We start from the raw sequence: 25,218 nt of genomic DNA, 5'->3' as shown, positions 1-25,218 counted from the left end.
CGGCCCGCGCAGCGCTCTTATAGGCGGCGGCGGGCGCGGAGCCCTATGTAAATGCCGGCGCCGCCCGCCCGGCGCACAGCCCGCAGCACCGCTGCCACGGTGAGTGCCCCGGCTCGGGGACCGCGGCCACGCGTGTCCCGCCCGCGTGGGGGGAGCGGGGGTGATGAGGGGGTCGGGGACTGCTGTGGATCGGTTCCACGCGTGTCCTCGCCTGCGTGGGTGGCTGTGGATCGGTTCCACGCGTGTGGGGGCTATGGATCTTTTCCACGTGTTTCCCCTTATGCGCGGGGATGATGGGGGTTGGAGCTGTACGTGTTGCTGTTTGGCTGGGGGGGGGGGGCACTGGGGTCAGCACCGTGCGTGTCCCCGCCTAGCGTGGGGTAATGGGGCCAGAGCCACGAGTGTCCCCGACTGGGTGAGAGGTGCCAAGGGATCGCTTCCACGCATCTTCCCTTTTGGTGTGGAGTCAGGGGGATCAGGGCCACGCTTGTCCCCCTCACGTGGGGGAGCGGGAGCTTGGGCTGCGCATGCTGCTGCCTGCCGAGGCGTGGCGCAGGTTGAGCTGTGCGCGTGTTTTTGGCCGTGGGGGGGCAGGGGGTTGTGCTACTCCTCTCCTCTGACACGAGGTGCAAAGTGTGATGGAGCCATACATGTCCCTGGCGGCGTGGCGTATGGAAGGGGCTGAGCCATATGTTTCTCACCTGTGTGAGGTATGGGGTGAGATAAGGCCATATGTCCCCACCTCCATGGGAGCTGGGCAGCCAGGCCACTGGTGTCCCTGCCTGCTAGTTAGGGGACAGGGTGAGATGGGGATACATGTCCCCATCTATAGAGGAGACCTAGGGGCCAGGGCTACTGGTGTCCCTGCCTGCTTGGGGCATGCAGTTGTACAAGGTACTAGGAGGCTGGGACCACCCATGTCCCTGCCTGTGTGGAGAACTGGGGGGACATGTGTGAGAGCAGAGTGGGATGGGGTCATATATGTCCCCCTCCTGCAGGGTGCAATGGAGCCCTGCATATCCCTGCCTGTCAGGATTTGGAGCCATAGGACAAGGTGGGCTGAGGACGTGAGATTTGGGCTATGCAGGTAGGACCCCCCTGGGACTTATGTCCCACCAGAGGAGGGAGTCTCTGCTGTGCACTGTGGTGACCTGAGATGGACAAGCTGGAGATGCTGGGGGCCCCTGTGTCACCACTGTCCTTAGTGTGTGTCCAGGGTTGGGTTTTTGTGGACAACATCCAAGGGTGGAGAGATGCAGTCTATTCTCAGACCCTAGGGCTGGCTGGCTGGTGGGGGAAGGTGGCAGTCCCCCAACCTGTCCCACCAAGACTGGGGTGGGGGGAGAGACAAAAAGCTGTGACTAACAGGGGCCATAAGGACAAGGCTCCAAGCTTCTCAGATGCCTTGAGTCTGCTTTACCTGTATGGTCACCCTCAGTTCAGCCACAGCACTGCCACTCCTCCAGTATGCTGATGGGGTTCACAGTCCCAGCTGACACATGCCTCTGGGGAGAGCTCAGAAGATGTTTGAAGGATGAAGCCTTAACTCTGGGGGAGCCAAATCTGCCGAGATCAGTTAAGCTGGAGGTCCTGGCTCTGGGGGAAGCCACATGCATGCACCCTCTGCAGCAGGGTTCCGACATACTCAGGGATGTAAAAAACCCAGGTTTAAGACAGGACACATGTTTGCCTTCTAATGGGAAAAGACAGCACTTGGGAAGCTGGTACTTCCATCCACTGGGTGCAGATGGAGGGAGTGGCTTTCCCAAGGTGGCACAGGAATCTGTGGAACAGCAAAGCCTGGAGGGCTCATCAGACCTTACAAACTTCTTGGTAAACTTGATAAGACTATCAAGCTAATCCAAGCTTACAAAACTTTCAGTCAGCAAGCTGCACCACAGGCTTCCAAGGTCAGCCACGTTTTGTTATGTCAGGGAAGCTCCTGGGTGGATTGGCAGGTTTGGAGGCAGATCTGAGAGCAGAAAGCTCTTTCTAGAGAAGCCAGGTGATGGGTCCTCAAAACATGGAGAACACACTGGAGAGAGTGAAGCTGGAGCTCTCAGCTGCAGCATGGCAAAGCATCCCATAGGACTGCTGAGTGCTGCTCATGGGATGCCTGTCTTCCTTGGGGCCCCAAGCTCAGATGTGCATCTTCCCCTTCTTGAGAGTGTCTTGCAAGGATTCATGTTATTCACCCTTGCCTTTGGGGAAGTTCCCAGAAATGGCTGGAGAAAGTCTGATAGACAGGGGAGATGTAGTGTCATGTCCCCCCTGCACTGTTCAAATACTGCCGTGAAGAGGTGCTCCTGGAAAAGGGAGATGGCTCTTGAAGTTTGATTGGGAGAGACATGCTGCAGATACGCCAAATAAGCCATGGGAAGATATAAGGGTAACGGAAAGATATGGAAGGGAAGTTCAACACGGGCGGAAAAGAATCTGTATTTCAGGAGTCTATAGTCCAACCTACTGCTTGGAGCAACACCACCACTGTCACTGTATCGTGCTGGCCACAGCTTGTTCTACCCAAGGCTGGAAGATCTCCAAGGGCTCCACAGTTTGTGAGACTGACCAGGCAATAAATGGGTTTTCAGTGCCAGTCCACTGACAGATGAGAAATGTGTGAGAACTGGCATGTTGTCTCTTGACTAGAATCAAGAGTAATTCTCATAGCTGGGGAAATGGGAGGTTTGCTCAGTGACAGGGGGGGATTTTCAAAATTATTTTCTTCTGGAGCCCTGTGAGAAGAATTAAGGGGAAGGAGAACGGGTGCTGTGCTGTGACTATGGTGATGTGGTTTGAGTCTTGACTTCACCCCACATTTCCTGAGTGACTTTGGTAAATCTTCACCTTCACTTCTCAGCTGTAGATGAGGGTTGCAGCTCCATGTAGAAATCTGTAGAAATCCTGTAGATATGTGTACACTGCGAATCAGCAGGAGGTCAGACCAGCTGTGTCTTTGGGGGTTCCCTTCCTACAGCGTGGGAGGTCATGAGGACTTCTGCGCACAAGGAAATAGCAGCTGCTGCTGGTTGCTCAGGGTGTCTCCAACCATGCAGCCCTCTGCATTGATTTCAGCAGGGAAGTGGAAAGATCTCCCTGGTACAAAAGTCCTGTGTGGTGATGGTGGCTGGGCTCTGCCACTCCTGGCAGAGGTCCCAAACGTCATGGCAGTTCACCCATTGGGCAAACTGAGTTCCTCCTGTGGTTCCCACCAGCTGCACAACCCAAATCTCCCATCCTCAAGACCAGCCCAGCAGAGGGCTGTAGGATGGAAGAGCTGTGGGACCCCTTTCACAATGGGGTACTTCAGGAGGGCAGGGACAGCACTGTGTGCCTGGGGCCACCCTCTGATGACATCCTTAGCAGCTCCAAGGCTTGCGGCAGCCCCCAGCGCAGCACAGACCTGCTGTTAGCCCTGGGGCACAGCCGGGGGACTGTGCCTGAGCTGTTTGCCAGGTGCATGCTGCAGAGGAGCTGCAGGATAACCCAAGCACCACACAGCCACCCTGGCACTTTGTGCTGCTGTGAAACTGCAGAGTTTGCTGATGAGAAAGAGCCACCTCGGGGCATGTGGCTCTCTGCGGGTGTCCCACAGGGGTTTCCCATAGCGCCAGGTGTGGGCTGGACACCGCACTGCTATGCGCATGGAGGTGAGAACAGAACCAAAAATGCAGTCCGTGCTGAGGTATTCCAACAGTGGTTTAATTTTAAAATCCATGTTACGAAAAGATAATAGAGCGGTTTGTCTGTAGGAACATTCTGTGACTTGTAGAGAGGAGGTGAGCTGTTGTGAAGGAGGAGGAACAGGGAAATGTTACTCATTGAGAAACACCTCACTTTCTAATGTAAAAGGCCAAAAGTACAGAAATCTTTGATGGAAGTGGGTTAATGTGGTTCATACGATATGCTCACAACCTGGCAATGAACATCCAATTTTACAAATGCAATAAACTGTGACCACAAAGGATAACATTTAAATCTCAAACCACTTCATTTCTGAAGTGGATAATGTGTTTAGTTACCAGTACGCTGTAATTTGCACCACTGATAATTATCAGTGATAAATCCCCATTGCGATTCCCAGGTAATCAAAAATAAAACCTACAGAACTACTGGCAACGTGTAAGCCTTCCTGAAACCAGTGTTTCTTAAGGTTTGATTAAAACAATGACAAAAAGAAGCTAAAAGGATGCCTTGTGACAGAGCAATGTAGGAAGAAGGGATGTTTGACACAGAGAAACCTGTGCGTCTCCGCATTTCTTGTCAATGCAGCTCATCCAGAATGACGTTAGCCCTTGGATATGCCTCTGCAGTTGTTACTTAGCCACAGTGTTGGAACAAGTGGAAAAGACCATGTTTAGTTGAAAGCCCTATCTTGGAGTTAAATCCATGTTTAGCATTTCTGTGCATGGAAAGCCAGTGGCAGCTTTATAGCGTTTGTGGCCGAAAAATGTAACCTTTGCTTTTTATAACTGGGAATCTCTCTGTTCAGTTATGTTGGCTGAGGATCTGAAGGTTCAGGTCCTACTGATGACATTTGCTGTGGATTCAGGGTCTTTATGGAATGTAAGATGGTAAAGCATCATGAGAATGGCTGGTCTTGAGTCAGTGGTGTTGGGCACTGGCTTGGAGATAACTCAGGGATGACCAAGAGATCTTTACTGCAGTATTGGCACATTTGGGGGCACCTGGCTGCATGCTGAGGGTGTTCCCATCATGTTCACAGCTGGATTTTGTTTGGATGGGACAATGTGTGTGCAGAGAAACTGCCAGTTTAAACGTGTCTGTTTCTGTAAGGAAGAGCATACTTCTCTTAACTGAGCTGGCAAGGCGTAACATCTTCCCGCCGTAGATGATGAATTGTGAACCTACATCTGAAGCTACCCCGAGGCAGGGGTGCTGGTCCTGTCTCATCAGAAAGGCCATCTCAGGCCAGATGATGCCTCCTGACAGAGCTTTCCCAGGGTGATGGGCTCCCACATGGCCCCTGCCACCATCCCGCAGCCTGAATCGGGCAATGCTGCTGCTGGGTGGCAGCGGAGGTTTCACTGGGCTGTAAAAACCACAAGAGGGAGCTGACATCGTGGTCTGTCGATGTTCCCAGACTGCTGGAACAACGCCGCTCCAGCTTGCTCCTTGTCCTCTTTATTTGCAGGTTATTTCTTCCAAGGACCCAGTGGCCAATGCAGCCCACAGAGATGATGTTGTGTTTGACTGTGGTTCTACTGGTGACATGGACCTTGGGGGGTAAGGACAGCTCCTGGGAAAGGGGTCCAAGAGTAGATCCTGAATCCGAAGTAGTTTCATGGGGTATCAGATTAGAGGTGGGGATGATTCTTTTTGCGAGGAGATAAGAAAACCGAGCAAAATCCTGCGTGTGTGGATCCTGCAGTTTGGGAGAGTCCCCTAGCGTGTTTTGTGTGTGTACACAGCTTGTAACCAGGAAATGGAGCTTCTTCCTAGTGTTATAATGGAATCAATTAAAATTAACAGAAAGGAAACCAGGCAAATAGTTATTGACAAAGGTTTGCTCTTAAAACACAGTGCAAATAGAAGAGCATAACCTCAGTGTCAAGGCCTTCACTTGACTCACACAGGTAATGTGGGGGTGAGAAGTAAGGGAATATCTCTGACACAGAGGAGAAAATGAAAATCCTTCGGGAGCAGACTGGTGAGCCAGACACCTTATACACTGATTTGGGAACATCTGGATCACAAGCATGAATTTCTTATCTTAGACATTCCTTAGCCCTCAAAAGAAGGGTAAAACTTCTCCAAATACCTGTTTGGACAGAAGGTTTCAGAAAGAATATGGGGAAATATAACAGTACAATATAATTCTGCAATGGAGATACTCTTTTAATGCATGTTTTGCGCTGCTCACCAGATGGATCTGGTCTTTTCCAGGTGCCCAGGAAAACATCTTCTGGGAGGTCCAGCGCTATGATGGCTGGTACAACAACCTGCTGCACCACAGCCGTGGCTCGGTGGGTGAGTGCCAGGTGGGGATAAGGGTGGTGGGGTGGGGACAGCTGGCACTTTGACATCCAGACCGAGAGAGAAACCCTTTCCCACTTGAGCCCAAACCCAGGAGGTGACCAGGCAATTCCTGTCGCTCGTGGTAGATCCCTAGATGCACCTGACAGCCCTGTTAGAGCAGCTCGAGGGGGCCAAGCAGCCCAGCTTTAGAGCCATGGCTGCGTCACTCTTCCCTTCTGCACAGGCACCATCTGCAGGCTGTGCTGGGGCTGGATTATGCCAGAGTAGAGCCACTGTGGGCCAGTTCAAAATATCTGAGGTAGGGTGGACACAGCTGTTCCCAGCAGGCGTTTCACTGATGGTCAGGGGTCCCAGAGCCAGGAAAAGGCATTTTGAGCCAAAACCAGCGTTCAACACCAAGTGAGAAACAGACAAGTTCACAGTCCAGGTGTTGTGCAGACTATTCTTGTGACATGAAAGCCCATCAGGGAGATCCATTGGGTCCTGACAAACAAGATTTCTCTCTACCAGAGCACACAGGTCAACCCTTAATATTTCAAAACAAACCTAAACCTGAAACTAAGTCAGTAAATTCAGGATTTCCCCCAGTTTTAGGGATCCCCTTCAGTGCAGATGCCCATCACACAGAGTCTTTTGAAATGAAGTATTTTGAAAGTCTTTTTGAAGAGTCTTTTGAAACGAATTTACTCATCAGTGAGAAATGAGCCCCCATCTTGAGCTTTTCAGTTACAGGTCAAGCAGCGGGTGCCAAATCAGGGTGCTCTTCTCCCTCATCTCTGCACCTCTGTGGCTGTTACCTCTTCTGTTTCCTACAATGCTGGCAATTGCCGTGTTTACACACAATTGTATAATCAATACTGGCAGCTCAACACCACTCCAGTTACCACCTGGAGCACACCACTGAGCTCCCCAGGCCCCCAGAAAGCAAAGGGGATGCAGAGGGAGAGGAGAAGGACAACCAGAAGGACATGCCCATGAAGGATCCCTCATTTTAAGAGGACTGATCCCTGTGCTGTAAGACGTCTGGGGAGTTGGTATCAGCACCAAAACTTGCATGTCCTTGGCCACTATAAGTGCCTCCAGTCTCTTTTATACCTTCTCACACACTGGTGCACCCTGCTGCTACTATGGTTCCATGTGTCGTGTGCCGCTGGCCCCACACCATGTTGCTTGGTGCCTCAGGTGCCCGGCTGCTGCGTCTCCTGCCGGCCAACTACGCGGATGGCGTCTACCAGGCTCTGCAAGAGCCCCACGTGCCCAACGCTCGGCAGCTCAGCAACGTGGTGGCACGGGGACCCTCTGGATTGCCCTCTGGGAGGAACACAACCGTGCTGGCCGTCTTCTTCGGTAAGAGCTGGGGGCTGCCAACAGGAGGAAGACGCAGGTTTCCTGTGCCCCAGACTGCACGTCAGAGCAGTCCTCACACCTACTGCTTCAGAGCAGACCCACACCCAAAAGATAAAGCCTTGCATATTGCCAACCACAGTGCTGTCCAGCATGAATTTTGGTGACCTTTAACAGTTGCCCCAAATGCTGATATTTGTCATTTGGAAACTTCCGCGTTTGTTTTAGCAGTAGAGCTATCTCATTGCAAAACGTCCAACAGACTTGATAAGAGCCACACAGTGAGTGATTGCTGGGCAGAATTGCTGCAAGTCAGAGCAGTTTCTGCTGTTGCTCAGGAGGCTGGAGGGGTCCTTGGTCACTGGGAAACACTGTATGCTCATTGAGGAAACTGGCTGAATTTGTCAAAGATGTGGAGCACAAAGTTCTTACACATCCCCAGATGCCCCAAGATGGGCACTAAGGGGCAGAAGACTCTCGTACAGTACCACTGAACTTCTCCCTGGAAGTAGATATTCCTGTCCCAGCCTTAAGTTCGCCAACAGCAACAGTGGCCACTGAACTCAACATCAGCAGCAACTGTTGGTGTTGAAGGCCACCAGCATGGAAGAGCTCAGGGAAGTAATGACTGAGCCTTATTCCTGGAGAAATGGTGGCCTGCAGATGGTCCAGGTGTTGAACCACTGACTGAATTTATCTGCCCTGGTCCCTGAATGATCCTTCCCTGCACATGGTGTCTGGCTAGGAGGACCAGGAGCACCATCTGCTCCAGGTGCCACTGACCATCCTCCCAACAGCTGCCCCTGCTTGGCTCTCTGGCAGGTTTCCACGTTCTCTCGGACATCCTGGGGATGGAGAAACCTGGCTGTCCTGCTGAGTTCCTGAACATCCACATCCCATCCGGGGACCTCGTGTTTGACCCTTCAAGAACTGGCGACGTGGTCCTGCCCTTCCAGCGCATCCACTGGGCGCTGGAGACGGGGCAGAGCCCCAACAGCCCCCGAGAGCAGGTAGGAGATTGCATCTCCTTTGCTCTTCCCCTTTTGGCTAAATTCCTCTTCACCAGATGTTTGGAATTACAGAAGCTGAGATAGCATTTCCAAAGAAAAGGAGAGCACTGCTGTTTCTCTGAAAAGATAATTCTCTCAAGTGTTTGAACTGATTACAGATGAACCCAAAGCACAGCCTCCCAAGGTGTTGCTTTGCACGGAGCAGCAGCTGCTGTTGCTCAAAATCAGTACTTTTTTTTGGGGAAAAAAAAAAAAAAAAAGGATACTCTAGATCTGCTCATGCCACTTGTTTTAATGCACTTTTGAGTATCTGGCATGGGTTAGCAAGAGCAGAAGAGAAAATGTAAAGGAACAGTTCACAGTCTTCCTTGGCTGCCAGAGTTTTTATTGCTTCAATTAAAATGAGCACAGAGAGGTCCGTTGATACTGGATAAGAAAGTGGTGAAATAAGTGATAGCCATGACCTTTTTATGGCACGTGTAAAGAACTTCAGTAACAGATTTTTACATTTGTACCACTCTAGAAGATCAGTAATTAAGACATATATATTAGGCAACTCTGTTCTTTAAAAATGTATCATGAAACTGAGTTGGTACTGTCATAAAGTTGTAAAGCCTCTTGATTTCCACGTCTCCATACTTTGCTGTGCCGAGGTTGGATATGTTCCAAAATCAAATATGCTGTTTCTTTTAAATCTGGGAAGTTTCCCAGCCGAAACTACTGAAGCAAAACCACTCTGCCCCAAACCTTTCACATGACAAAGTGTGATGACACCAGATTAGCAGGTCACACTTTCAGCAGTATTTCGAACCTTAGAAAGTGAAAACTCCAGCATGCTTTCAAAAGAAAAATTATGTTTTCAATAAAATATTTGGCAGAGGAGATACTTCAACATGCTGCTAGGGTGATAGGACTGCCGGCTGCGAGGACAGGAATCCCCAGAGAGCACAACCCCAGTGTTTTCAGTATCCCCAGAAATGAATTTAGCCCCTTTCCAGCCCTGCCTTGCCTACGTAGGAATTCACTGACATCCAGTTCTGGGTACAGCCAAAAATAGTCAGGGAAAATATATATGTGTCTATATATGTATTATTATTTATATTATTTATTATTGTATAATATAAAAGTACATATATGTGTACTTTTGAAAACCCTGTGATGGTCTTTTCCTGTACTTTTCAATAACTCCTAGTCAGTCCACCAGGTTGCACAGAGGTTGGCTGTGTTCATACTTTCACCCTGATAGCTTGCCCTAAAAGAGGGGATGGGTTGGTGTCCTGGTTTCAGTTAGGACAAAGACTGAAACCAGGACAGGTGGCTTGCAAGACCAGATGGGTTGGGATGGGATTTTTCAGATGTTTTGCACCTTTTGACTTGACGCTCGTTCTCTAGACCAACGAGGTGACAGGCTGGCTGGATGGCAGCTCCATCTACGGCCCCTCACACTCCTGGAGCGATGCCCTGCGGAGCTTCTCAGGGGGACAGCTGGCATCAGGGCCCCACGGGCACTTTCCCAAGGAGACGGATGGGAGGGTCCCCATGTGGAAAGCTCTGGATCCATCCACCGGACAGGGTGGTCCTCGTGGGCTCTACGGTAAGGGACAACCTGCAGCTTCCCTGGTGGTTTTCTCATGTTCACCCCAGTTGAGTGACTAAGTGGAGGCTTTCCCCATCTAGGGGTGGGATGAGTCAAGGAAGGGGTTACCCAGTGCTGCCTTGCAGCATCCTCCCCCTCATCTTGGCAGGGAGCCATGGCCATTAATGAGCATGGCCAGGGCAACGCCTGAAGGTGACCCAAGTACAGGGCGGGGGATGCGGGACAAAAGGCAGCATCCTAGCCAAAGGGGGAGGAAGATGCGTGTCTGGCAAAGATGTGCTGGGAACTGGAGGTGCTGCGTGCCCAGAAGGCAATGAGTCATTTCCCAGCAAGTGCGTGGAGGGTGGCGGGTGCTCGTGCCTTGGATCCGAAGCAATCTCCTCTTGGGAAAGAGGATGCAGATGATAAAAACTGGCTCAGCTTGCTTTGAAATCCTTATCTGCCTGACCTTTGGTCAGTGCTTGGGGCTTGTGCTGCCTCTTGCTTGCTCAGGTTGCTCACCTCCCCAGCGAGAAATGGTGAGGGGAAAAGGGCGTGGGGCTGGGGACCTCTCGAACCATGGGCATGGAAAACCCCTGGATGGGGAGAAGGAGGTGAAGGCAGGAGCTGCCCAAGTCTCCACCCATGGATGCGTCTCCTTCTGATGTCCCCGGTGGCTCTTGCAGATCTGGGGAATGCCTGGGGGAATGAGAACCGTTTCCTGCAGGCCGAGAGCATCGCTTGGTTTCGGTACCACAACCACCTGGCCGCAGAGCTGGCCCAGGCACACCCCAGCTGGTCTGATGAGGACATCTTCCAGCACACTCGCAAGAAGGTCATTGCCATCTTCCAGGTAAGAGATGTGACCCCACAGTCCCCAGCATTCTTCCTGGTCACGTCCCTGACCTGGCTCCCTGTGCCCTAGAGCATCGTGCTGTATGAGTGGCTGCCGACGCTGCTGGGGAGAGCTGTCCCGGAGTACACAGGTGAGAGTCACAGCGGCAATGGGACCATGGGGTGTGTAGGGACTGGGGGAGCTTGGGGTCAGGGCTATGTCCCCTTTCCCTCTGTCCTGGGTGCTGGATCCAGCCACTGCTGCCACCCTGCAGGTTACCAGCAGCACATGGACCCCAGCCTTTCACCGGAGTTCATGGCGGCAGCGGGACTTTTTCTGGCCACCATGGTGCCGCCGGGTGTCTACAAGAGGTAGGAGCATCTCAGCTGGGCAGTGGGAGCACGATGCCAGGGAAGGGGATGCCTGAGATTGGGGTTGAGGCTGGGGATAGTCCCTGCCCGGTCCCAGCTTGGGAACATCCTTGGCCAGGGGCTACGTGTCCAACCCTTCTCTGCTGTCTCAGGGACTCCAGCTGCAAGTTCCAGAATGTGTCCAGCCCTGGTGGCCCCTTCCCAGCGATGCGGCTCTGCAACAACTACTGGAGCAGGGAGGTACGAAGAGGGGAGCAACAACACATGGTGGAAACTCCATTTCTCCCCAGATTGTCTTTTCATTGTGAAGATCCCTCTGAGGAGTCATTTCCCACAAAGAGAAGGGACCATCATTCCTTTAGCTGATGAGGTCAGGGATGTGAGGACAAAATCTCTCTGCTGGGTGCAGAAACAAAACAGTTAGTGCTGTGAGAAGTGCTGGTCTGAAGGGCAGCTCTATCTCCTATCCCCTGCTTTGGGGTAATTTTCCAGCTTGGTCCAGGTTGGGTCCCTCTTGGCTCCATGGCTGGTGGTGGTGGCAGGACCACTTTCATGCCAAAAGCCCTGCGTGGTGCAGCTCCTGATCCAGCTGTGTCCCCAGGCTTTGCAGGACACATGTGCCATGGCCAGGAAAGCCCAGTGGTCACTTGGGTCTGTGGTGGATGTGCCCTGCTTGGGCAGTCTGTAGTAAAGCTGGCCTCATTCAGTGCTTTACATTATAGAGGACCACAGAGGGGGCTGAAAGGGAAACTAGGCACAGAGCGTGATGGCCAAACACACAGTGTGAGAACCTCCTCATCCAGACATCCCCCGATACCTTCTTCAGACACAGTGGCCTTAAGACCTCAAGGTTGAGGTGACATAGAGGAGATGAGCCTGGAAGATCCACAGGTCCCTCTTCACCTGGAGCCTGTACCCCTTTGGGCAATGGTTCAAGGCTGTGGGGCAGCCCACATCCTTTGTCTTGTCCTTTTGTCTTCCTATCTCCCCTCAGAGCACTGGAATGCAGCAAGCAGAAGACGTGGATGGCCTCCTGCTGGGGATGAGCTCACAGATTGCTGAGCGGGAGGACAACATTTTGGTGGAAGATCTCCAAGGTCTGTGCTCCCCCACACCTCAGCTGGCACGTTCTGGGGGTTGGGGGGAACCCTCTCTCCTGGGGCCATGCAGGGGACAAGGAGGGGAGGCAGGTCCCATCCCCACTGCTGTCAGCACCCAACCACTTGCTCCAACTGGCTTCAACCCTTTTAACAGAGGTGCAGAGAAGCCACAGGCCATGCGAAGCGTGTCCCTGGGGCCATCCTCACAAGGGCATGGAGGTGATCTCTATGTTCAGCAAGGCCCATGGCAGGGCGACAAGGCCAGTTAGGCATCCAGAACAGTTGTGGTTGCCATTTCAGCTCTACCTTACCATCACGGTGGTTTTGGTTCAACCTGCAGATTACTGGTATGGGCCTCTGAAGTACTCCCGCACCGACTTCATGGCCAGCTGGCTGCAGCGTGGCCGCGACCTTGGCCTGCCCACCTATAACCAAGCCCGGGAGCGGTTTGGTTTGCAGCCTCTCCAGAACTGGATGGACCTTGCCCCACACCTGGAGCAAGAGGTAACAAGAAACTGGCCTGGCATCGAAACCATGCATGTCTTGGGGCAGTCCAAGCGGTAGCTGGCCTCTCCTCTGTGTGGAGAGGGATGTCAGTGTGCATCCTGCTCTATCTCACTTCCATGCCCGTGGGGCTGCTGCACTGAGGTAACCATACAGTTACTTGGTAGGAATAAATCTGTCGTGCCCCGGTGCTGAACTCATGTGCTGCTGTGTGCTCTGCTCCTCCTGGGGCAGATGTCCAAGCTATGAGCTCAAGGCTGCATGGGGCTGAGCAACCTCCCAGCCCACAGACGTAAAGCCTGGCAAGTGCACTTTCCTTGCTCCTTCTGAGGCTTGCCAGGACTTTCTGAAGCCCTGACAAAATCCCCTCTGCTCACATGTGTGTGATGTGGGTTTCTGGCCAGCTCCTGAAGAAAGTTGCTGACCTGTATGCCAACAACACGGCCAGGCTGGAGATGCTCCCCGGAGGCATTCTGGAGGCTGATAGCCCCCTCTTCAGTGCCATCATCCTGGACCAGTTTGTGCGCCTGCGTGACGGTGACAGGTTCTGGTTTGAAAACACCAAGAATGGGTAAATGTCTCTTCCCCATCGGGTGGGCAGAGCAGGCTCCCTCGGTTCCTAATGCAGCATGGGGAGCAAACCCCAGCTCCCCAGGTGTCTGGGCTGAGCCGTGGCACCCTGGGGCCACCGCTTGGCTCCGCCACTGTTTCCCCAGGCTCTTCACAGCAGCAGAAGCCCGGGATATCCGTAACACCACATTCCGTGACGTCCTGGCTGCAGTCACCTCTGCAAACCTTGCAGACTTCCAGAGCAACGTGTTTGTCTGGAGGGAGGGTGAGTGCTGCCTGCAATGCCAGAGCAAGGGGGCAAACGGCACCAGGCTGCAGTGCACAACAGCGAGGAGCATGCAAAATGCACGAGTTGCTTGTAAGCAAGGCAGGCAGTGCTGTGATTGAAAGTGGGCTCAAGTCCTGGCATCTGCATTGCACGTGTCCTGGAAGGATCCCCAGGTACATTGTACCTGGAAGGATCCCCAGGTACAAAAGATGCATTGATGCCCCAGGAGGTTGTGCTGGGGTTAAGGCTTGGCCTCTGCCTACCCCATGCTGTGTCATGCTCCTCACTGACGTGTCCTTTTTCTGCTTTCATATACATGCACACACAGGTCTGCAGGTTAAACGTGAGCAACCTGAAACAGAATGAAGTTCTGTAGCTGACTTAAGCCTTGCGTACCATAACTGTGTAACTCTGCCTGCTTCTGCCTTTCATCGGCTGCCCGGGGTTTGTTAACCAGGGCTGCTGTGAGGGCTGGCCAGGCTTTCCTGCAACTGTGCTTGCAACAACACCATGAACTGCACCAGCCAGAATTCAGCCCGCTGATGGCTCAGGGCTTGAGTTCCTATGCAGTTTTGAGTTCCCATCAGGCCAGGAGCAGCCTTAAAGCCCCAAGTCCCGCACTTATGCAGTCCATCACCTGGGTTACCTCCTGTGCCATCCTTGCAATGAGGTTTTCTCTCCCCACTGAGACCCAGAGACCTGGCGCTATCCACAGCCTGTCTTTTCCTCTTGGGATTTGGCCACGCCTGTCCCATGTACTGAGAGCCTTTTGTCTAGAGCACATTCCAGCCCTTGCAAGGCGTTTTGGTTCCCTTGGCAGTGTACCAGGAGGACTCCCTGGATTTGCAGCACTCAGCTGGCAGCCCAGACAAGCAGAGGCCCTGAGCCCCAGCTTGCCATGGCCCAAGGTGCTTCTTACTCATTGGAGAGGTGATGGTGCTGAGCTCCACAGAGCCCAGTTCTGCACATGGTTTGGAGTGACATGCAAAGGCTCAGCCTGAAAACAAGGCTTGTCTCCTAAAGATCTCAAGCAGCCCCATTTGCAGGGTTTCCTGGCTCACTTGGCAATGAACCTCACCAGCACCTCAGTCTCAGAGGTTCCTGGAGATGATGGAGGTGAGAAGGGTAAAAGTCCTGTGACACTCACTGCCTGTCTCCCCCCATGCAGGGGACCCGTGCCCCCAGCCCCAGCAGCTGACAGCTCAACTCCTGGCCAACTGCACGCCCATGACCGTCCTGGACTACTTTGAAGGCAGTGGCGCAGGCTTTGGGATCATCATCGTTGTCCTCTTCTGCCTGCCTTTAGGTTTGCCTCCCCATTTCTTTACCCATCTCCTCTTCTACTGGAGAAACGGGCTGAATGCCCATGGGCCCCTGTCTGCCTTGATCATACAAGTGATGCTGCCAAAGCAGGAAGGAGCTTTGGGGTATCTCATGCCTCCTCCTCCCGTGTGTCCCCAGTGAGTCTGTTTCTTGCCTGGATCGTTGCCGTTCTCCGCAAGAGAGATTTCAAGAAGCTGGAGAAGAAGAAGGGCAGCGTGCGGTGGGAGGTGGCCAGCGAGGCGGTACACGGTGAGGTGGCACTGTCAATCCGGTGGTGGTGCCTGGTGATGCTCCTGAAGTCAGGGCACATATCCAGGCATCACAGCTATTGGGCTTGGAGCTTATAGCTAAACTGGATATATCCCAACCCAAGCCATCCTGTGACCCAGATCACTCCTTACCTGAAGGAAATCCATGTAGGCAATGGCACTAGTAGCTACAGAACAGGGACTGTATCTCTTTTCTCTGGGTACTGGAAAAATCTTGCCTCCCTGCTCCATGAGCTGTACGTGAGCTCCATGCGCGTGCACTTGATGTCTGTGTTTGGGAGATCATCATTTTAACATGAGTTTGGTCTCCTGGCAGATGCTCAGCCAACAGTTAGAGAATAAATAAAACTGAGAACTGCGAGTCTAAATTTTCAGAAATCGGATGGGAGGGAGAGCTTACCCCTGACACAGCTAAGACTTGTGCACGCTTGTACCGTTGCACCAACGATGGCATGGTTATTGCAGCAAAGGCAGGCTGTGCGGTAGCAACCCAGGTGGCCCCCAGAGTGTTTCTGTGCTGTGTCTGTACTGTGCAGCACTGGCCGGGAAGGAATGAAGGGTTGCCAGCCCTAGGTCTCAAGCTGAATGCAGTCTCTCACAAGCCACACTGGGGCGAAGGAGGTGCTGGGATGAACAGAAGCGCGGGTGCGCCTTTCCGACTGCGTGCTGTGCTCTGTCCCCTCAGCCATGGAGTGGCACGGTCCCAAGACAGACAGCTCTCCTGTCTACATTCAGCTTCAAGCTGACAAAGTGCTCAAAGTGCTGGATGGGAGAGGGTCGGTGCTGCGGAGCATCAGCCTGAAAGCCCATGGGAAGGTGGAGGTGATCCTCTCCAGCAACAAAGGGAACAAAGCTCTGCTGCTGAAGAGCCCCAAGGAGTACGACCTGGTGAGTACCATGACGCCTGGAGAGAGCCTCCTCTGGACCCTCCACCATCCTCTGCCGCTGCTCATGGCACCATTCAGACCTGGGCTCTGGGATCCCAGGGCAGGGTAGGTCCCTGAAGGGTGGTTGTGGCCTCTTGAGAACCACCAGATCCAGCTCTTACCATGGATTGTCCACTGTGGTGAACAGCATCAATTTGTACCGAGCTGGGGGCAGACACCTTCCTCCAGACTTTAGCAAACTGGGTCTTGGGTGATACCTGTCAACACAGAAATGGCATGCGGGGGGTAGGGAATTTGGTAGGGGAGGTCAGACCAGCTTGGAAACAGCCACTAAAATCTGCTGAGCAGAGCATAGGCTTTTAGCTGGTTGGACGTGATGTCCAGCCCCAGCCTGGCTGAGCCTCTGCCACTCACAGCATTTGGTGGGGCCTCGTGCAGGTGCTGCTTTTCAACGAGGAGGCAGCTAGGAGCAACTTCATGGGGAAGCTACGAGAATACTTGAGAAAGAGCTGCCTTGATCTGCTTGTGTCCGAGATGAAGGAGCAGAGCCTGCTGAAACGGGCAGTCACCCAGGAGCAGAGGAAACAAATTCTGGAAACTTTCTTTAGGCACCTGTTTGCTCAGGTATGTTTGGGTGTGGCAGGCTCTGATGCATGGGGGAAGGTATTTCTGTATTGACTGAGCAATGAATGTTGCTGCTGTTAGACTCCGTAAGAGCTGGTAAGCCACGCACAAGGAAGCTGCCAACACTTTCAGGACCAAGGGACCTTTTCCCTTGTTGAAAACAAAGGGATTTCTGCTGTGGTGATATGGGTGGTTAAAGTTGCAAAGAGACTTTGGGGTGATGCAGCCATGGTCTCTGTGATGGTCAGTGGTGTTTAGTGTAAAAGTTGTACTGTGCAGGAGAAACACAGGCCTTCCCCATGGTATCTGCCATGAATTCTGTGCCAAGAGAGCCACCGGTCTTTGTGCAACAAGTTTTCCATGTGAGCACCAACCTGCTGCTCTGCCAGCACTCATGGGATTTGTTTTGTGGGACACAACCTGCAGGTGCTGGACATCGACAAGTCCGATGCTGGAGAGCTCAACTTCGAGTCTTCACAGAAGGCAAAGGAGTCTCTGACATGTGAGCTGAGCAGGGCTGAGTTTGCCGAGGCACTTGGGCTCAAAGCCCACTCCATGTTTGTGGACTCCATGTTCTCCTTGGCGGACAAGGATGGCAATGGCTACATCTCCTTCAGGGAGTTCCTGGACATCTTGGTGGTCTTCATGAAAGGTGGGAACTGGTGGGGGTTACTGTCTTCATCTGTTGCCCTGAGCCCCATTTCTAGGCTGTGACAATGCCACCAGCAGAGTGAAGGACAAGGACACTTCTACAGATTACAATTCCCTTTAAAGAGCAGTGACAATGTAATGATGTTTTCTGTGAGGCTGTTGATGAGGGGAGCTATCTCAGAGCAGCGATTTGCTGACCAGTGGCCTTCCATGTACAACTCCGCCCTACCTCCTGAATGTACCATGCAGCTATCCGTGACAGCTGATAACAGCCCTATCTGATACCAGTTCTCATCCTCCCTTATGACCACTGGAAAGACAGATTCATAGGTGGAGGTGGTGAATGCCAGATTCAATCACAGCAGCTCCCAGAAAAATTCTTGCTATGCAAAAGCGCATTCTGAGTTTGCGAAGTAATGACCAACAAGGAATGTGTATTTACCCAACATTTCACCTTGCACTTGAGAAAGTCAAGCAGAAGGGCAGCACAGGGCTCTGAAAGCAAATTCAGCTGCCATTCGGACTGTGATCAGCAGTGTGGTTTCAGACTGTTTAGAGCTGTGTGGCTCCACTGATGCAGGTCCAGACTCTTGAAGACATGTCTGAAAGCACCTTTGTTGGTGAAACTAGGATCTTGTTGTTACTTTACCTCTCTCCCTTGCCACCAGGGTCCTCAGAGGAGAAGTCCAAGGTGATGTTCAGGATGTATGACATTGATGAGAATGGGTTCCTCTCCAAGGAGGAGTTTCTGAGGATGCTCAGGTACTTCTCTTCAGCCCACTAGACATTTTCACAATGTCTGAAGTTACAGGTGTCTTCACAAGCAACTCCCAGCTTCTGTGCCTCAGACACCAAGGAAGTTACACGAGAGCCCCTGGGCTCAATGCTGACAACCAGGAGCCCATTTCTCCCATGAAACTTGTCTGGGACTCTGTCCTGTGTTATTTAAAGGACTCAAGCTATGGTCCCCTGAAGTTCTCATCTCTCCTCCTTGCTCCAGGTCCTTCATTGAGATCTCCAATAACTGCCTGTCAAGGGAGCAGGCAGAGCAGGTGACCGAGTCCATGTTCCGGGCCTCAGGGTTTCAGGACAGGGATGAGCTGACGTGGGAGGATTTCCACTACATGCTGCGGGACCACGACAGCGAGCTTCGTTTCACCCAGCTCTGCATCAAAGGTCAGTGGGAAATGGGTAGGAGCTCTGGGTCACCCCAGGGCCGCAGGACTGGGGCGGAGGGGGGGGGATCAGCAGCACCTGGAGATAGCTCCCCAGTCTTGTCCTATCGGTCTTTCCAATCCCAGTTCTCTGTGGGGCAGTAAGCAGTCATGGGCTGTTGCTCCTCGCACGACGCATTTTGCTCCGTGCAGAGCCTCTGCCCAGCATAGCTCTGCCCAGCAGAGGTGCCAACAGCTTGTCCACCACATCACCCCACTGTAAATGGCTGTTTTGTCCTTCTGGCTCCTGAAAGGTGTCCCCGAGGTGTTCAAGAAAAACCTACACAACCGTGTTTCCTTCATAAAGAAAGAGCCCAGAGGGTAAGCGCTCTTACTCGTGCTGCTGCTATTTCTTCTCCTCTTTCTGCCCTTACACACATCCATCCTTCACCGCAGCTTCTCCAGCAAATGCTCCTACCAGGCCTTTGCACCCCCAGCACTGGGGATGGGGGGGCCACCATGTGGGGACATGCCAGTGAGCAAGCCACCACTGCGGGGCTGCTGCCCTCTGCCCTCCCGTGGCTCCTGCGGAGCCCCCGCTGCATCTCCTGCACGGCTGGGGTGTCTCGGAGTGGCGGTGGGAGGCCGGCCTCGCCTGTCAGAGGGACAGCGGGTTATCTTGGAGTGAATCCACCCGGTGTGCTGAGCAGTTAGGGTTCACACCAGCAGGACACCTTGGCAGCTGAGCCTGAGATGGAAAGTGTCCATGGGGTGGCAGTGGGGAAAATTTTGGCGAGGCCAGGCTGGCTGGCCCACGGCCCTGTGTGCATGGATAGCTTTAGGTGAGACATACCCCTCTTTCTGGCAGAACCATCTCAGACGGGGAGAAAGACCCAAACCTGGACACAGTGGCCCACTACAAGGATAGAGAAGGGCAAGAGCTGAGGAAGAGACCAGGCAGAAAGTGAGTATGCTCCTCTCCTCCTCGGGTTTCTTGCGTCTGTTCACACCAAAGGTCAAGTGGCATGGCAGCAGGGAGGAGGTGCCAGACCATCACTGCAGGGGATGCTCCAGTCCCAGCACGCACATCAGGCCCTTGCTGAGCACCTGCTGTGGGGACAGCAAAGGGCTGGCTGCTTTCCTGCTGTAGCTGGAGAGGTGTTGGTGTCTCTCTGATGACAAAAACAACTAATAAGGAAGTGGTCAGCTCTGGAGAACATTACTAGTTTTTAGGGTGTATGCCTTACCCATGGAGAGAGACATTTCATGGGAAGTCCTGCCTTCACACCTTTGCCCCTTGGGACTCTGCTCATGCACATGTGGGCTGTCTGCAAGAGCTGCCGGAGAGGCTCGTCCTCACTGTGGTGTCACTGCCAAATACTTCTACAAGGAAGCAGTTCAATGGCTGTTTTTCATGGCCAGAAGTAATATATTCTTTATAATAACCTGGTTTGCCCTGACAGTTCCAAGAACCTTACCTGACCCTGGGATATTTTTGAAGGTTTGGATATTACAATGAGAATCATCTTTTATGGTTCTTATCTGTGGTTTCATTTGTGAGTCACTACCTGGTGATTTGTTATGATCTTTCACGTAGACCAACTGATGGCCTGAGATCATCCGCTGGTACCGTGTGTTGCGGGTCACTGCAGTGACTGCCGTGGTTGCAGTGCTGCAGAGGGAGGAAGATGCAGGACCCTAAGCCATGCCCTTTTGGTTGAACCTCAGAATGACGCCAGTCTTCCTGTTTTTGCCAGGGCAATTCAGTACCAGCTGCATTTGTACACTGAAGCACAGCGGAAGAAGTACCAGCGAAACAAAGTTCAGCAGAAGATCCAGGAGTTCAAGCGTTTCATTGAAAATTACCGGCGCCACATCGTCTGCGTGGTCCTGTTCTCTGCCATCACCGCCGGCTTGTTCGTGGAGAGGGCATACTGTGAGTGTCCCCCCAGCCCCAGACACTCCTTTGGAGGAGCTGCTCGCTGTGTGGGGCACACCGGGGTACGAAAGGTCCCGGCACGGCTTTGAACAATAGCATTGGTCTTCCTCTGGGATAAGCAAAGAATTATGGAGGTCAGAAGGGAAAACTGGGGGTCCAGTTTCAAAGCCGAACCAGGCTGCCATCAAGAGAGGGCTTCAAGAGCTGTTAGGTTGGAGATCTTACCGCCTTGCCAGGCCTGTGCCAGTGTTTGGTCATCTTCCCTGTGAAGTGTTTTTATTTTACATGTAACTTGGATTTCCTTCTGTGAGAGTCATGTTGTTGCCTCTCATCTTTTCACTGTGCAGCTCTGAAGAAGAACATGGCTCTTTCCCCTCTGTAACACCCACTAAGTGGTGGCATACAGCACTGCTCCCAGCCCCATCTTCTCCAGCCTGACCAAGACCATTTCCCTCACCCTCTGCCCTGTGGGACATGCCCCAACTCCCACCCATCCTGGTGGCCTCTGCTGGGCTTGTTCCAGTTCATTGATGCCTCTCTCGTATTGGGGTGCCGAACTCCAGACACAATATCAGGCTGCAGAATCAAGTGCCCTGCAGAGGAGACCTCTCACCTCCCTTCTCCAAGGAGACCCTGTCACCCAGTAGCAGCATGCCTGGGCCTGATGCAGTGTATCATGCCCACACAGCCCCATCCAGATGACATTTTCTTGGTGGAGCCACATAAGTGGCTGTCCCCTTGGTGCAGGAAGGGGCATGGTCCTCACCACCAGGCACATGACGTGCACTCTGCTCTCTTCCCCCCAGACTACGCCTTCGCATCCCCCAGCACTGGAATTGCGCAGACCACCTTTGTCGGGATCATCATCTCCCGAGGATCAGCTGCCTGCATCTCCTTCATGTACTCCTACATCCTGCTCACCATGTGCCGCAACCTCATCACCGCCCTGCGGGAGACCTTCCTCAATCACTACATCCCCTTTGATGCCGCCGTGGACTTCCACCGCTGGATTGCCATGGCAGCCCTGATTTTCTCAGGTGGGTGAGCTGCTGGCAGGAGAATCAGGAGGACATCATGGCACAGCGGGACCAGGTAGAAGCCTGAAGGCTTATGTGGAGCACGGAGATACACAGGCGAAGAGGAGAAGAGGAGGAACCACCATGTCCCTGGCACAATAGCAGGGTTGCCAGGTCTCCACCCACCGCAGTGGTGATGCTTTTCTCTCATGGCTTCTGTCTCTTACAGTGCTCCACACCGCGGGTCACATAGTGAACGTCTACATCTTCTCAGTCATGCCTCTCAGTGTCCTGTCCTGCCTCTTTTCCAGTGTCTTTATGAACGATGGGTAGGTGAAGTTTAAAGCAGAGCATGTTAGGCATAGACGGGAGTGAAAGTGGAAGCCAGGAGTTTGGTTTCTCCCAGGTCTGCCGACTCCCTGGTGCAATTTCTTGTCCCTACCCCCCTAGGTCACAGCTCCCTCAGAAGTATTACTGGTGGGTCTTCCAGACCATTCCAGGTGAGAATGGCAGGCGGTCCTCTGCCCTGCTCCAGGGGAGCGTTGTGGGGGATCCCAGATCCCCACCAGCACCTCCCAACCCCTTTCACAGGCATGACAGGAGTGCTGCTGCTCATCATTCTGGCCGTCATGTACGTGTTTGCCACCCACCACTTCCGACGCGTCAGCTTCCAGGCCTTCTGGATCACCCACCATCTCTACGTGCTGCTCTACATCCTGGTAAAGCCTATGGGATGGGGAGAGGGAGGGGGAGAGGGAGGGAGGGACAGTGTTGATGTACCACAAGCCCATGGGAGCTCCCAAGGGACCCAGTGGCCCCAGTCCTAGCACCCCACTGCTCCTGAGCTGCCACCGAACCAGCAAAGGCTGTGCCAAGCCCTGTGCTGATGAGGGCTGCCCCCTGTCCTTGCCCAGGTCATCATCCACGGCAGCTACGCTCTGGTGCAGCAGCCCCGCTTCCACATCTACTTCATCATCCCAGCTCTCATCTACGGCGCAGACAAGCTGCTCAGCCTGAGCAGGAAGAAGGTGGAGATCAATGTGCTGAAAGCCGAGCTCCTGCCCTCAGGTACTGCATCCCTCTGGCCTCATGGTGCCAGGTCAGCCCAGCCCCTTTACAAGAGCGTGGAGGCTGCAGGGGTTGGAGGAATCACAGCTCCCCCAGGGTGGGGGTCTGTGGGGTGCCCCATGGCAGCAGTCCTCAACCCGGTGGCGTGCAGGTGACTGGCCCTGGAAATTCTCTTGCTGATTGTCCTGTCGGCTGGTGGCTTGGATTGGCACCTCCAAGAGGCAGCCACGTCCCACTACATGACCCCCTGATGCTTTTGCAGCATGTCTGCATGGCAAGGGTCTCCTCTGCATCTCCCAAAGATAGGGAATCTGAGGCACAGAGCTCAGGCCATCACACCCGAGCCCAGCACAGCCTCTCCAGCGTCCTGAGCACTGGCTCCACGGTTTGTCCTCACGCTCTGTCCCAGCCATCATTAGGACAGCTCTAGTGCTCTGTCTTTCCTTGAGCCTTTCCACCACTCAACACCCCCACCTTAATGACAGAGGTAACGAAGTCCCCGTCCCCCCTCCAGGCGTCACCCACCTGCGGTTCCAGCGGCCGCAGGACTTTGACTACAAGTCGGGGCAGTGGGTGCGCATCGCCTGCATGGCCCTGGGCACCACCGAGTACCACCCCTTCACCCTGACCTCGGCGCCGCATGAGGACACTTTGAGCCTGCACATCCGTGCCGTGGGGCCCTGGACCACCCGCCTGCGGGAGCTCTACGCCCCGGAGAGCCTGGCTCTCCTCGGCAAACTGCCCAAGGTGAGGCGTCCCTCTGGGGATGGGAACACCCAAGCCAAGAGCATCTCGGTGCCGGTTTGTGCCAGGCCCACAACACTTCTCTAGCCCTGAAGGTGACCGAGCCTTTGGCAAGCAGAGGAGGGAGATGCTCTGCTGATGGCTGGCTCCTTTCTAGCTCTATCTGGACGGGCCCTTCGGGGAGGGCCATCAGGAGTGGCACAAGTTTGAGGTGTCGGTGTTGGTGGGAGGAGGCATCGGGGTGACGCCCTTCGCATCCATCCTCAAGGACCTGGTCTTCAAGTCGTCCATCAACTCCAAGCTGATGTGTAAGAAGGTAAGGGGAAGCATCTGGGGGACAAGAGCCCTCCTGAGATAAAATCCCCAATTACGCAGCTGAGAAGAGCCCCATGGATCAATGGAGGGCTCCCAGCCCAATACAGAGCCTCATCCCTCTCTTCCACAGATCTATTTCATCTGGGTGACACGCACGCAGCGGCAGTTCGAGTGGCTGGCAGACATCATCCGTGAGGTGGAGGAGGCAGACAAGAATGAGCTGGTCTCCGTGCACATCTACATCACGCAGCTGGCTGAGAAGTTTGACCTGCGCACCACCATGCTGGTGAGCCCTGTGCCAGGACCACCCGTGGGGTGGCCGCCAGGCCATGCTGGGCCATCTGACACACGCTGATCTCTTTCAGTACATCTGCGAGCGGCACTTCCAGAAGGTGCTGAACAAGAGCCTGTTCACGGGGCTGCGCTCCATCACCCATTTCGGGCGCCCGCCGTTTGTACCCTTCTTCGACTCGCTGCAGGAGGTGCACCCTGAGGTTAGTGCCACCGATGTGCTTGGGGATGGGGGGGACACCCACCTGCAAGTGTGGAGGACACTGATGGCACCACTCCCAGCCTTTCCCCAAGGTCCTTGGAGACCTCAGTGGCACCTGCACCAAAAGGAGGGCAGAAGGGCCATAAACCCTCCTTTCCCTGCCACTGGGATGAGCTGTGAGGGTCAACAATGCCCCACCACAGCCATATGTGCCCCCCCCAGTACCTGGAACTGGCAGTGGCCCCAGGGCTCCAAGCCTGAGGTCCCCATCCTTCCCCCATGCCCCTGTAACTCCCCAGGGAGGTGACAACCTGACCCCTTTGGCTGCCCTCCTCCCCCAGGTGCACAAGATCGGCGTGTTCAGCTGTGGCCCACCTGGAATGACGAAGAGCGTGGAGAAGGCTTGTCAGCAGTTGAACAAGAAGGACCAGGCCTACTTTTCACATCACTACGAGAATTTCTAACCCTACCCACGTTTTATTCCTATGGGCTCCGGTCGCCATGGGAAATGTGCGTTTGACCCCAGCATCCATGCAGCGAGGCTTCGGGTGGTTGTGGTCCCTGGCTCCCACCTGCTGCCATCCCTGGAAGAAACCCACCCATGACCATGAGCAGCCTGGCACACACTGGAGACAAGACCCAGTGCTTGGTGCACCGGCAGAACACTGCCTTCCCGGCATCGCCCCGTGTGAGCCCCACATGCTGGCGGCTTACATGTCTCAGTGCAGGAAACCCAGAATTCGGTTCAAGCCCAGCTTTGCCACCTTGATCCTGCAAGCCAGAGGCTGTGCTCCGTGCAACCCCAATTCACAGCACTTTGCCCACAGACCTGGGCAGGGGGCACGCACATGGGGTGAGGAGGCAGTGAGCTCCCCACCGCCCCTCTCCTGCAAATGGGCTCAGCTTCGCTACTGCACGCCTTTGTGCCTGCTCATCAGTGCCCTGAGCCTTCCCTGGGTTTGCTTAGGGCCTTGGCAGTGTTTGAGTTGGCTTCTTTCAGCAGCATCCCCATCACTTTGATCAGGGATCATTTGTGCTTGTTTAACTAATGCCTGGCTATGCATCGCTGGGCTGCTGCTCTCGCGGGCTGTGATTGAGCAATAGGATTTTATCTTTGCTTAAATAAAGCTGACTGAAGTTTTAAATCACTTTTCTGG

The 25,218-nt window shown here is 53.8% G+C and overlaps 1 protein-coding gene across 1 annotated transcript; it reads left to right on the top strand.

Moving 5' to 3' along the window:
• The first annotated feature begins 4 nt into the window (after window positions 1-4).
• Window positions 5-24,845, top strand: LOC118172075 (dual oxidase 2-like). The gene is made up of 34 exons (XM_035335749.1): window positions 5-99; window positions 5,156-5,247; window positions 5,908-5,991; window positions 7,183-7,347; window positions 8,167-8,354; window positions 9,747-9,948; window positions 10,617-10,783; window positions 10,856-10,916; window positions 11,040-11,136; window positions 11,289-11,376; window positions 12,131-12,233; window positions 12,577-12,740; window positions 13,145-13,311; window positions 13,457-13,575; window positions 14,747-14,884; window positions 15,040-15,150; window positions 15,856-16,058; window positions 16,496-16,681; window positions 17,108-17,333; window positions 18,001-18,094; window positions 18,333-18,508; window positions 18,801-18,867; window positions 19,355-19,450; window positions 20,244-20,422; window positions 21,232-21,462; window positions 21,671-21,770; window positions 21,892-21,941; window positions 22,033-22,160; window positions 22,356-22,509; window positions 23,024-23,256; window positions 23,411-23,569; window positions 23,699-23,854; window positions 23,934-24,062; window positions 24,403-24,845. Exons 2-34 carry the CDS (start codon window positions 5,184-5,186, stop codon window positions 24,523-24,525), a joined length of 4,608 nt encoding a protein of 1,535 aa, XP_035191640.1. The 5' UTR covers window positions 5-99; window positions 5,156-5,183; the 3' UTR covers window positions 24,526-24,845.
• Window positions 24,846-25,218: the final 373 nt, after the last annotated feature.

The sequence above is a fragment of the Oxyura jamaicensis genome, chromosome 10, assembly GCF_011077185.1.
Source record: "Oxyura jamaicensis isolate SHBP4307 breed ruddy duck chromosome 10, BPBGC_Ojam_1.0, whole genome shotgun sequence".
NCBI lineage: Eukaryota > Metazoa > Chordata > Aves > Anseriformes > Anatidae > Oxyura > Oxyura jamaicensis.
The sequence above is the reverse complement of the archived record's forward strand: the minus strand, read 5'-3'. Positions and strand labels throughout refer to the sequence as shown.